Here is a 12,087-nt window from a genome sequence, read left to right as displayed (position 1 = left end):
TTCCAAGCAGCTTCATCCATTCTAGGGAGTGTCCAGAACCTTCCCCAGCATTTGTATATATACAGGTAGCACCGACACCATAATTCAATCACCATTGGATTCACAATTTCCACACTTCCCGTCCTGTCCTTGGACAATCAACATTCACCACATTCCATGGTGATTGGAATAATCCACTTACTGACCGCCCCAAAGCAGATATACTGCTACAGGCAGTAGTGTATTTTGGTTTTGTGCTGCCCTAGGCAAGACTAAAAATGGGCGCCCCCATCTACATTTGTCCCAACCCAACCGCTTTCAAAATTGCGCATGCCTGTGCAACGACGACAAATGGCGTTGATTTTACTATCCATTGGTGATGCTTTAAAAGCCTTTACAGATTATCACTTTAGATTTACAGAGGTGGTCTGGTAATAGAAATACTGTGCATGATATAAAGTTCATGGTGATACCTCATGTGTGGGACGATCGCTGTTTGCTTTGTGTGCTTGCAAACATCCTTGTGACAGCAATAGGCAGTGACAGATGCTCTTTATGGAGACATCTGGGGTCTACAGAACCCCAAATCCCTCCCCTGCCCCTAAAAGCATTCAAAACATCAAGACCGGTGATGCCGATGGTTCGAGAGTAAACCGGAAATTATGTCATGTCAACACTTCGGGTTTACTGTTACAAACAGACTCGTAAAGATGATCCCAGCTTTGCTTGGCTATCTGAGCAGAAGGCAAATGTGCCGGCTGGACGTTTGGGTCTCCCGGTGGGACAGGAGAGCACAGGAGAGCTGTGGAAGCCGGCAAGAGGGGGGATGACCCCTCTCACTGTTAGTAATAGCAATCGAGGGGCTAGTAAACAGGCATCATCCCTGTACAGATGTCGCCCCACTAAAAAATGCCGCCCCAGGTATATATATAAGATTCTGCACTCCTTCCTACAGGGGGCGCACTTGTGCCGCCAGCAGGCCGTTTTTTCTGTGATTACTCACAGCAGAAGCCCATCTGCGGGTGCCGGAAATTGGATGTCCACCGCCACCCGCCAATCATCGGGCAGAGGCTCAGAATGGAGATCTGCCTACAGCATGTAAAAAAGGTACATCTCTGTTCTGACAGGGACCAAAACACTTGTTAGGCACACAGTTAATCCTTTGATCGCCCCTGATGTTTAACCCCTTCCCTGCCTGTGCCATTAGTACAGTGACAGTGCATATATTTGGCACTGATCACTATTAGTGTCAATGGTTTAAAAGTGTCAGTTAGTGTCCGCCGCAATATCGCAGTCCCGTTATAAGTAGCTGATCGCCGCCATTACTACTATTAAAGAGGAAGTAAACCCTCCTCTGACACTTTTACCTATAGGTAAGTCTATGATAAGGCTTACCTATAGGTCTTGTAAATATCTCCTAAACATGTACCGTTTAGGAGATATTTACCTTAAATGCAGCCAGTGACGTCACTGGGGCATGCGCTCTGAAGGAACAGCCGCTGGTGCTGTTCCTTCAAAGCCCTGTGCCATGACCGTCGGCTCCCGCACGCGTGCGCGGGAGTGACGTCACAGCGGCTCCGGCCAATCAGATGGCCGGATGCCGCGATCACGGAAGACGGGCGACTGGACACGTTGTCCGTCATAGAGGTAAGCGGCCAGGACGGCGGGGGCTCGTTCTAAGGTAAGTATTTCATAATGAGCTAGTATGCGATGCATACTAGCTCATTATGTGTTTCTCTTTCAGCTTGTAAAAAAAAAAAAAAATAAATGTAACTGAGTTTACAACCAACCTCTTTAAAAAGAAATTACAGTATATATATTGCATAGTTTGTAGATGCGATAACTTTTGCGCAAGCCGATCCATATATGCTTATTGGGATTTTTTACCAGAAATATGTAGCAGAATACATATTGGCCTAAATTTATGAAGAAACTTGATTTTGTAAATTTTTTTGTTGGATATGTTTTATAGCAGAAATTTAAAAATATTGTGTTTTCTTTCAAATTGTCAGTGTTTTTTTGTTCATAGTGCAAAAAAACAAAACATAACGCAATAGCGATCAAATACCACCACTGCTCAATTGTCAGATAAATTGCTGTATTGCAAAAAAATGGCCTCGTCATGAAGAGGGGTAAATCTTCTGAAGGTCAAGTGGCTAAGGTGTCTGTGCTACCTGTGAGGATATAAATGGTGGGATATGTTCTGGGCACTCGTTAGACCTAGAGAAGTGGCTTGGGTGAGCTTCAAAACATTTTCAACCTTAAAGAAAAAGGCCAGTGGTTTGTGACCAACTACTACTATCTATAGCAGGGGTCTCCATACTATGGTCCTCCAGTTGTTCAGGAACTACAATTCCCATCATGCCTAGTCATGTCTGTGAATGTCAGAGTTTTACAAGGCCTCATGGGACATATAGTCCTGCAACAGCTGGAGGGCCTTAGTTTGGAGATCCCTGATCTTTAGCATGATCTGGATGAATACAAACCTTTACAGACACATGAAAGCAGTAAGTTATAAACACGTAAATTGTTTGGTAGACTTCATATGAGTTAAGAAACTAAATTTCATGAATATAGTGTATAGGTTTACCTTAAGACATACAGTACATAAAAACAGGATGTTCCCTCAAGCCCTCATTAACAAATGCACACCTCAGTCTGCTTAAATGCCCTACAGTCCATAAAAATGGTGGTAAAGGATCAATTCACCCAACAGAAAGTTTTTATTAACAGATAGAGCCTGGTGAGCTGAGTCGGCCCATAGCTACATTTATGTCTTGGATCCAACAACAAATTCTTCCTGCCATAATTCCCAACTGGGAGTTTTGAGTATCCCCACCCTCCCTTGCGTACTTGAGCTCCTCCGGTTACATTCTGCATTATATAAAATAAATAAAAAACAGAAGGGATAGTGAGAGACCCAGGAACTCAGCTCAGAGATCTTTCCAAAAGAGTTATCAAGGTACATAAAAAAAAAAAAACTGTCAGGAGGTTTAAATCCCCACTCCAGAAAACCTGAAAATTCCCCCATAGCCCCTGCAAGGGTTAACTGCTCGTTTAGTCGATGGGAGGGTAAAGGCAGTTTTACTTTACTTGCTTACTTACTTGCTCTGCTTCTCTGGCAGATGGGGTACCCCCATGTTCCAGTGGTGGACTGTCCCTCAATGTCATCATGTGCAGGGCCGGATTAAGAGCATCATGGGCTTGGTGCTGAGGATTTTGAAGGGCCTTAAGGGCCGTGCCTTGGCATGCACCCAGAGGAGGAAGGGTGCAGCCATGCATGCCTAATTCAACATGGGATGCTGTCTCTGAAGCCCATAAACACATCCATGCATCGGCAACTGTCCCTCCTTGTCCGGCCTTCGCGCTGTGTGGGGAGGTTCTGAGGGAGCTGCCTGGGGAAGCGAGCATAAAAGCCAGACTTCTGTGTTTACAAGTGACAGAAGAGCGGTAACAGTGAATATGGCCAACCCGGGGCCTATATAAAAGGTAGGGGCCTGGAGCTGCAGCTCCAATAGCCCCTACGTTAATCTGGCCCTGATCATGTGGACCCTGCATCGATCTTAATTATGTTAGGACCCTGGACCGCCAGAACATAGAGGAGAAGATGCTCTGGTAATGGTCTAGCAGCACAGAGAAGCAGAGGGTATGGTAGGTAAATCTACTTTTTAATGCCCCCTAGACCCAAACGAGCAGCTAAACCCTGCTGCAAGGGTGAGTTTTCAAGTTTCCTGGAGTTGGACTATAATTCTACAGTATCTACCAAACACAGAAATATCTGACTTGGGTGGTCTGACCCTTTGAAAACACAATTTATAAAGCAAAAATGTAAGCTGGCCTAATCTTTTCATCTTCTGGTTGTTGATTGGAGCATAGAAAAAATCCTTCCTATAGCAACAATTGAACATAATTATAAAAATTGACTGCTGAATGTGGTCGGTTATTGGATAGCAGTATGCAAGTAACATTTAGAAGGGGCCCAGAATGTCATTCCAGAATGTCTTTCTTTTAAGTTGTATAAGGTGGCATCTGTGAAGGAGATGGAGCAGGGTAGGCCTTATGTTGCATGACTCTATTTCAATATCAATCATAACCTATCCCTTAGTCATCATGTCAAGTGTGGTAGAGGTCAAACATCTCTAGTAAGACACAACAGGCCTAGAGCACACTTCTAACATCCCTTGTAGTGCCCAATTAAATCATAGTCCATTGCTGGAGGCCACGTATAACTTGCTTGCTATACTTTGCAGAGGGATGGTCTTCAGGTCACAGATAGACCCGGCGGAGGTCACTCGGAGATGTAATGGTGTTACACTGAGGGCACAGCTTCTTTGTTCCCTGGTAAAAAGAAGATACAAGAGTACTCAGCTAAAAATCAACTTCAGGAAATATAAAAGATCACAATTTAATAGAATTACATATGAATCCAAAAAATAGAATGGAGGGTAGTACTGTGAGCCACTCAGGGCTCAGGAGTAGAGTGCAAAGTTGGTACTGATGCCCAGTATCTGAAGATCTTGATGACCTCACCTTGGGCCTATGGAGCCAAGATAGACATGTGTTGGGTAAGCAACCCTTCATGCATATTCATAACTTTCAAAGAAAACCTGGACTGAGGAAGAATGGTGGTTGCCAGTACCAATTTCCCATTCTGAAAATGCTGGTTGCCCAACTGTTTGCTGATCTAATAGTTAAAGTATTTTCTTAGCCATTGACTTAGATTATTTGGCTGTGCTCTTGTGTACCACTCCGTACATCAGCTGAGAAACATCAATTGTTTAGTCTGTGCTTATTTAAAGTTTGAATAGTAGCAATATTTAAAGAGACGGGTAGTACTTACCAGTGCCCTAAGCCAGCATGCCTCGCAGTGTATGTGCCAGCACTGAATGGAGGCGACTGGAACAGTGTAGGCATCCTAGACACAAAAAGCAAGAATCCTGTTTAATGCAATTTCGTTTTCAAAGAATACAAACTTGCTAATAACTAATTGTTTTTCTTCGGGCCTTATGTGGAGCCCGTTCCTATGGATAAGTTTTTGTTTGGCAGAGTTTTGAACACCAGGCAAACAGATAATTACACCGATGGAACACATGCATAGAAACTGTTTCACTTATCAAATTGTTTGTGTTTCTATCTATTTAGTGGTGAGATTTACAAAGCTCTGCAACACAGCACCTGACATTTCACTTCTACAGTGCAGCTCAGTCACCAACCTACCCCTAGCCATTGATTTGATAGTAAAGGAGCAGCGACAGTGTAACCTTTTTTTATGGAGTGGGTGTATTGGATGGTCTTCAGTGGGTTTTATTAATGATAAATACATTTTTTTGGTATCCATTGGGCTAGAAATTGGTATGTCCTTGTATTGGTGTACAGACCTGTCAGATCTCATTCTTCTCCATCCAACCAAGGTAGTGGAGGCTACCTTGGTTGGATTAATTTACATTACTATAGGTAATTCATTTATAGTTTCATCAATAGTTAATAGGCTAGCTGAAAACAGAGACCTGCAGCACAGGCACAAATCAGAATGCCAAGGACACCACCAGGCAGTACTTGTAAATTGTGGTAAAGTCAGTGTGTATATATAATGAGCCCTTTCATATCCTTTCTGCTATGTTGGTTATCACACCAACCTGTTCTCTGATTTCTGTTGACTGTCGCACTCAATCTTAGGCAGTCTATCTCATTACTATCAGTAAAAAGAAAGAAGGATGGCGCTCAATGGTGCATATAAAATAATTCAATATGTGGATGATGGACAAAAACTGTCTCAAATTAAGCCATAAAAGTTTAATAATGAGAAAATTTACAAAAAATTAATAATAAATCATCCAAACCAGTCTAGGAACCTCCGAATCTCCTGGTTCCTAGACTGGTTTGGATGATTTATTATACATTTTTTGTCCATTTTCTCATTATTAAACTTTTATGCCTCAATTTGAGACAGTTTTTGTCCATCATCCACATATTGAATTCTTTTATATGCACCATTGAGCGCCATCCTTCTTTCTTTTTACTGTCAGTTTTGATTATCATCCCATGTTAAGGATTTGGCAGCCCAGGTGCTATTGATTACATCTCACCCTAGCCACAACATGGCAGTATTTGGGTTTACAACCTTGTAGGAATCTGCGAATAGGACTAGCGCCTGGACTCTTTTTGTGTTTGTATCTCATTACTATACCCATGGTCTGACTTCTCTGCCTGAAAACCACCAGCCATAACCTTCACCTATTTCCAGACATTTCCTTGCAAACACAAGGGTCAGGACCTGGGAATGTCATGGAGTAAAATACAGACCTCCATGCAGGTTCCCTTATGAAGAATGGATATTAACGCTGTGCTAAGGCTCATGCCTACCGAAGGCCCAAACTAACCCATGACACCAGGTTCCCTTAGGCAAGCCAAACATAACTCATTTTCTTTCCTTCAACCGCAAGTTGACTTCAGTACAATCAGTCAGCCCATAGATGGATCAAAATTTGTCCGGTACCTGCTAAAAAGGCCGAATTTAGATCTCTTTATGGCCAGCTTTAAGGGGAGATGTCGAGGACAACATTCACTCAAGACTGTGTAATTTCTATAATAGTGAACACAATAAATGCTGCTCAAGAATTTCTCTGCACTCACCAGACATATGTGACAAGTGTGCGTATTTCTTAACTTCTCTGTTAGTTCCTGAATCTTCTCCCGCAGAGCTTCCAGATTCTCTTCACTGTATGGTACATCAAAGAAAACATCAGAATTTTGTATAAATTCCAACATTATTTATTAGTTTGCTTGGAGTTTCAATTCAACTCCTTAACAATATGTTGTAGTCTTCAGCTACATTTACTGTCTATTCTTCACAATAGATTTTTTGATAAAAAAAAAGTCAAATAAACTCCAGTGTCAGTGCACCTAAAAAATAAAAATCATCTAACTTTGTTTAGACTTTTCTTTCCTCTGGCACTTTCACATTGCTTTTTGTCTCTTACTTTGGATGGGCTGGGTACCCAATTTCTACATTTGGTTTTCATAGTGTGCAAAGTTGGACCATACAGCCAGAAAAGCTTGTGGCTACCACCAAGGCATTGTATTACTTTCCCTGGTGGGATTGATAGGTCTACCTGACTATAATGTGGTTTAGCTGACTATAACATGCTTTTCATGTTTTCCTGTATGTAGACTTGCAGGGACATATTGCCTCCTCTATAGATATTGGCTGCCAGGAAATTTTTAAGCCTCTTAAAGCAAGGACATACTTATAGGGGCTAAAGATACCTTACCTTGCATGCCGGGGTGGAGGTGAAGATATGAGCTCCATCCAACAAAACCCTAAGCATCTATAGTAATTGCACCATTAGTCACAGCCAAACCTCAGGGAATAGTTATGTTTCTGATTGCAGTGAACCAAATAATATTGGTATTACTCCATAATGACTGACAGCTTCTTCTAGGCCCTGACAGAGGACAGCGTGCCAAAACCAAAACTTAATGGGTCAGATTTACTAAAACTGGAAAGCGTAAAGTCTGGTGCAGCTCTGCACAGAAACCAATCCGCTTCCAGGTTTTATTGTCAAAGCCTAATTGAACAAGCTGAAGTTAGAAGCTGATTGGCTACCATATACAGCTGCACCAGATTCTAAATGCTCCAGTTTTAGTACATCCCCCCTATTGTGTTTATATTTTGCTTTTTCTTGTTCCTTCCTTTCCTCTCTTAGCCCCCGTTCACATAGGGGCGACGCTACTTCGCACCGCGACCTCCGAGGTCGCGGTGCGAGCAGCGCGCCGCGACCTCGGAGCGGCCGCCACGGACTTCATAACATTGAAGTCTATGGTGGTCGCCTCCTGGTTGCCCCAAAGAAGCTCCGGACCCTTTTTCTAAGTCGGAGCGACTTGTGTAGCCCCTATTAGAACGGGTCCGCAGCTTCCCTATGGGAGGCGACCTGCGGCGACCTGTGAGGCGACCAGGTCGCCTCACAGGTCGCCTTAGTGTGAACGGGGGCTTATGGTAACATGGTAGCAAAATGTTTAAAGCAGACCTTAACACCTCTCCCAAATAAAATCCTACAATCCCCCCTTTGGTTATGCTCCACAACTTTTTGTTCCCATGGACATACAGGGAGTGTGAATGAAAAAAAGTGCGCTGATAATTGTGATGTGCTGCTACCAAAGATCCAATGTGTGGAAATAATTGTTGTGAAATTAAATTAATTTGGTGCGCTACAATGTGTTCTGATGTTTACACAAACAATAATAAACATTAACATGTAAACAAAGCAATAAATATGTTATCCACCAAGTGAATACAAATGCTGAACAAAAAAGCGGTCAGTGTCCATACAAGTGCTGAACAAATATAAAAATATTAGTGTCCAAAAACAGGTGCTGAACAAATTCCAATCTCTTTCCAAAGGGAATTAAAGTGTAGAAATAGTGACGAATTAAACTGGTGATGAAGTGATTCCAGCAAGATATGACAGTTTCCCACCACCTCTTGAATGTACTTCTTACCAGAGTGAAAGATGAAAAGGGCATATATGTGATAATCGTTTCCAAGAAACCTCTGGTGACACCTCCAAAACTCAGGGAGAATCAGTAATACCTCCACCAAGTTAACAGGTAGCCTCTTACCGGATATAAAGAAATGAAGAGCGTTTTAAATCATTCCTTTCTCCCTGTACTTGAAGTGATGGAAAGGTGGCGCCGCCACTCATTACACCGCTGGTATTGTACTGCAGACAATCCGCGGATACCGATCATTACAGGCACTTTTTTCAAGATTGATGTAAGTGTATTTACCTTATACAATAAATTTACTTGGGGATAATGCACTATTTGTGGCCTTCCTTGCTTTTTTCTCATATGTGGAATTGCTATGGATGCTAAACCGAGTGCAAGTGTCAGGAGAAACCTTTCCATCACTTCAAGTACAGGAAGAAAGGAATGATTTAAAACGCTCTTCATTTCTTTATATCCGATAAGAGGCTACCTGTTAACTTGGTGGAGGTATTACTGATTCACCCTGAGTTTTGGAGGTGTCACCAGAGGTTTCTTGGAAACGATTATTACATATATGCCCTTTTCATCTTTCACTCTGGTAAGAAGTACATTCAAGAGGTGGTGGGAAACTGTCATATCTTGCTGGAATCACTTCATCACCAGTTTAATTTGTCACTATTTCTACACTTTAATTCCCTTTGGAAAGAGATTAGAATTTGTTGAGCACCTGTTTTTGGACACTAATATTTTTATAAAGGGAGTGTGACTACAAGGGGTACAGGGAGCGTGAGCACAGGGAGTACAGGGAGCGTGAGCACAGGGAGTACAGGGAGTGTGAGCACAGGGAGTACAGGGAGTGTGAGCACAGGGAGTACAGGGAGTGTAAGCACAGGGAATACAGGGAGTGTGAGCACAGGGAATACAGGGATCGTGAGCACAGGGAGTACAGGGAGTGTGAGCACAGGGAGTACAGGGAGTGTGAGCACAGGGAGTACAGGGAGTGTGAGCACAGGGAACACAGGGAGTAAAATAATGTGAGCACAGGGAATACAGGGAGCATGAGCTCAGGGAAAACAGGGAGTGTGAGCACAGGGAGTACAGGGAGTGTGAGCACAGGGAGTACAGGGAGTGTAAGCACAGGGAATACAGGGAGTGTGAGCACAGGGAATACAGGGATCGTAAACACAGGGAAAACAGGGAGCGTGAGCACAGGGAATACAGGGAGTGTGAGCACAGGGAGTAGAGGGAGTGTGAGCACAGGGAATACAGGGAGTGTGAGCACAGGGAGTATAGGGAGTACAGGGAGTGTGAGCACAGGGAATACAGGGAGTGTGAGCACAGGGAGTATAGGGAGTACAGGGAGTGTGAGCACAGGGAATACAGGGAGTGTGAGCACAGGGAGTATAGGGAGTACAGGCAGTGTGAGCACAGGGAATACAGAGAGTGTGAGCATAGGGAATACAGGGAGTGTGAGCACAGGGAGTACAGGGAGTGTGAGCACAGAGAGTACAGGGAGTGTGAGCACAGGGAATACAGGGAGTGTGAGCACAGGGAATACAGGGAGTGTGAGCACAGGGAGTACAGGGAGTTTGAGCACAGGGAACACAATGAGTGTGAGCACAGGGAGTACAGGGAGTATGAGCACAGGAAGTACAGGGAGTGTGAGCATAGGGAATTTTCATTCACATTTTCATACAAAAGTAGGAAGCAAGTAACGAGTATCTACGTCCTATTCTGGGCCTACGTTAAGGAAATAATTACTTTGCTCGGGAGGAGGAAGATGGCGTCTCATCGCTGTCAGACTCATCACTGTGACTTGAGAGGCTGCTTCCAGGGGACCCCCTGCAATCTGCAAACAAGAGAAGAACATGAATTGTGGCACTTTACATGGAAAGGTGTATTTCTTGTAAATGGCAAATTTCTCTCTGAATAGGAATCCTTTTTCTGCTTTAACCAGCCTATGGTATAAAAATATTTTTTCTATGAAAAAAAAAAGATTCCTTATCCCACTGTTGTTTAAACATCTCAGCTCTCGTACAAGTTTACCCCCAACTGGGCCAGAGCCATTTCTACACTTTAGCTATGGGCCTACTCAGGGCTTTTTTTCTCAGAAAATAGGTGCAGGAACTCAACCACAACCCTCCAAAACCCCCTCCCTCATACACACCCCTCTAAACCGCATCAAATGGTGTGGTCAAATTTCACTTACGGTGGAAGGGTCTTAACCACTTGCCGACTGCCCAACGACTATTTACGTCGGCAGTCAGCCCCTCACAGGCAAAGCGATGTAGTACTACATCGCTTGCCTGTGAGACTCTAGGGAGCGAGCGCGCGCCGCCGGAGGCGCGCTCCCGTTTGCTCACGGACCCCCCCCACGCGTGTGAGCGGCGGACCAGATGTCCGCCGGGCACTCGCGATTGTCCGTTACAGCGGGAGAAAGGCAGGCGGCAAATGTAAACAAAGCCGCTTGTCATTCTCCCCTGTGTAAGAATAGTGATCATACGGTTCTGCTATGTAGGACCGTTGATCACTGTTCTTACACCTCAAGCCACAACCAATCACAGTTAGAAGCACGCCCCTATGGACACACTTAACCCCCTCCCTCTCAAAAAAAGTTAACCCCTTCACTGCCAGTGTCATTTTTACAGTAACAGTGCATATGTATAGCACTGATTACTGTAGTAATGTCACTGGTAACCCCAAAAGTGTCAAAAATGTCAGTCAAGGGTCCGATCTGTCCACTGCAATGTCGCAGTCCCGCAAAAAAAAAAATTGCAGATCGCCGCCATTACTCGTTAAAAAAAAAACAATAAAAACGACAAAAATCTTTCCCTTAGTTAGTAAACGCAATAATTTTTGCGCAAACCAATCAAAATACGCTTTTTGCGATTTTTTTTTACCAAACATATGTAGCATAAAACAAATTGGCCTAAAATGTTAAAAAATTTTGATTTTTACATTTTTTTGGGGGAATTTCATACAAAAAAATGTGAAAAATATTGTTACTTTTTCAAAATTGACGCTCTTTTTTTGTTTATAGTGCATGATCAAAAATTCGCACAGGTGATCAAATACCACCAAAAGAAAGCTCTGTTTGTGATGAAAAAAGGACCTCAAATTTGTTTAGGTACAGTGTCGCACGACCGCGCAATTGTCCGTTAAAGTCACGCAGTGCCGAATCGCAAAATAGGCCCTGGTCAGGAAGGGGGTAAAATCTTACGGGGCTTAAGTGGTTAAAGGTGCAATAGATACCAATGCAATACATACAGAGTGCTGCATTGAGGGGTGTTACACATAGAGTGCAGAGTTCAGGGGTGCGCTGCGTACAGTGTGCAGAGTTCAGGGGAGCTCTGCATACAGAGTGCAGGGTTCAGGGGTGCACTTTGCCTTCTTCCCCAGCTGTTTACCTCTGCATTCCTTATCCACATCTCACTTTCACTCCTGTTCAACTTTAACCTTTTGCATGCAACCCCCCTTCCACTGCCCCCATCTTCTCCCTCCTTCCTTAGAAGCCCACCATCTTCCACATGTCTTACTTGTGTTGCTGTATTAAGCTGCAGCATCCAGCTGGTAAAGTACCTCCCCACACACTGTAGGTTGCTCTGCCTCTCTCACTTGCAG

The 12,087-nt window shown here is 43.6% G+C and overlaps 1 protein-coding gene across 1 annotated transcript in view; it reads right to left on the bottom strand.

Annotated features, from left to right (window-relative positions):
• Positions 1-3,914: 3,914 nt before the first annotated feature.
• The window catches only part of LOC309552835 (E3 ubiquitin-protein ligase Rnf220-like), a gene marked incomplete at its 5' end in the record, with an annotated part of 64,873 nt that continues 56,700 nt past the window's right edge, over positions 3,915-12,087 (bottom strand). Inside the window, 4 exons of the mRNA XM_082253744.1 lie at positions 3,915-4,317; positions 4,820-4,894; positions 6,613-6,697; positions 10,228-10,315. Coding sequence (XP_082109870.1) covers positions 4,246-4,317; positions 4,820-4,894; positions 6,613-6,697; positions 10,228-10,315 — 320 coding nt within the window. The 3' untranslated portion in view covers positions 3,915-4,245. The remainder of the gene's footprint in view (positions 4,318-4,819; positions 4,895-6,612; positions 6,698-10,227; positions 10,316-12,087) is intronic.

Source organism: Pelophylax lessonae, assembly GCF_965119305.1.
Source record: "Pelophylax lessonae genome assembly, chromosome: 4".
In the NCBI taxonomy this organism is placed as follows: domain Eukaryota; kingdom Metazoa; phylum Chordata; class Amphibia; order Anura; family Ranidae; genus Pelophylax; species Pelophylax lessonae.
Note: the sequence above shows the minus strand (reverse complement) of the source record. Positions and strands in the feature narration are given on the sequence as shown.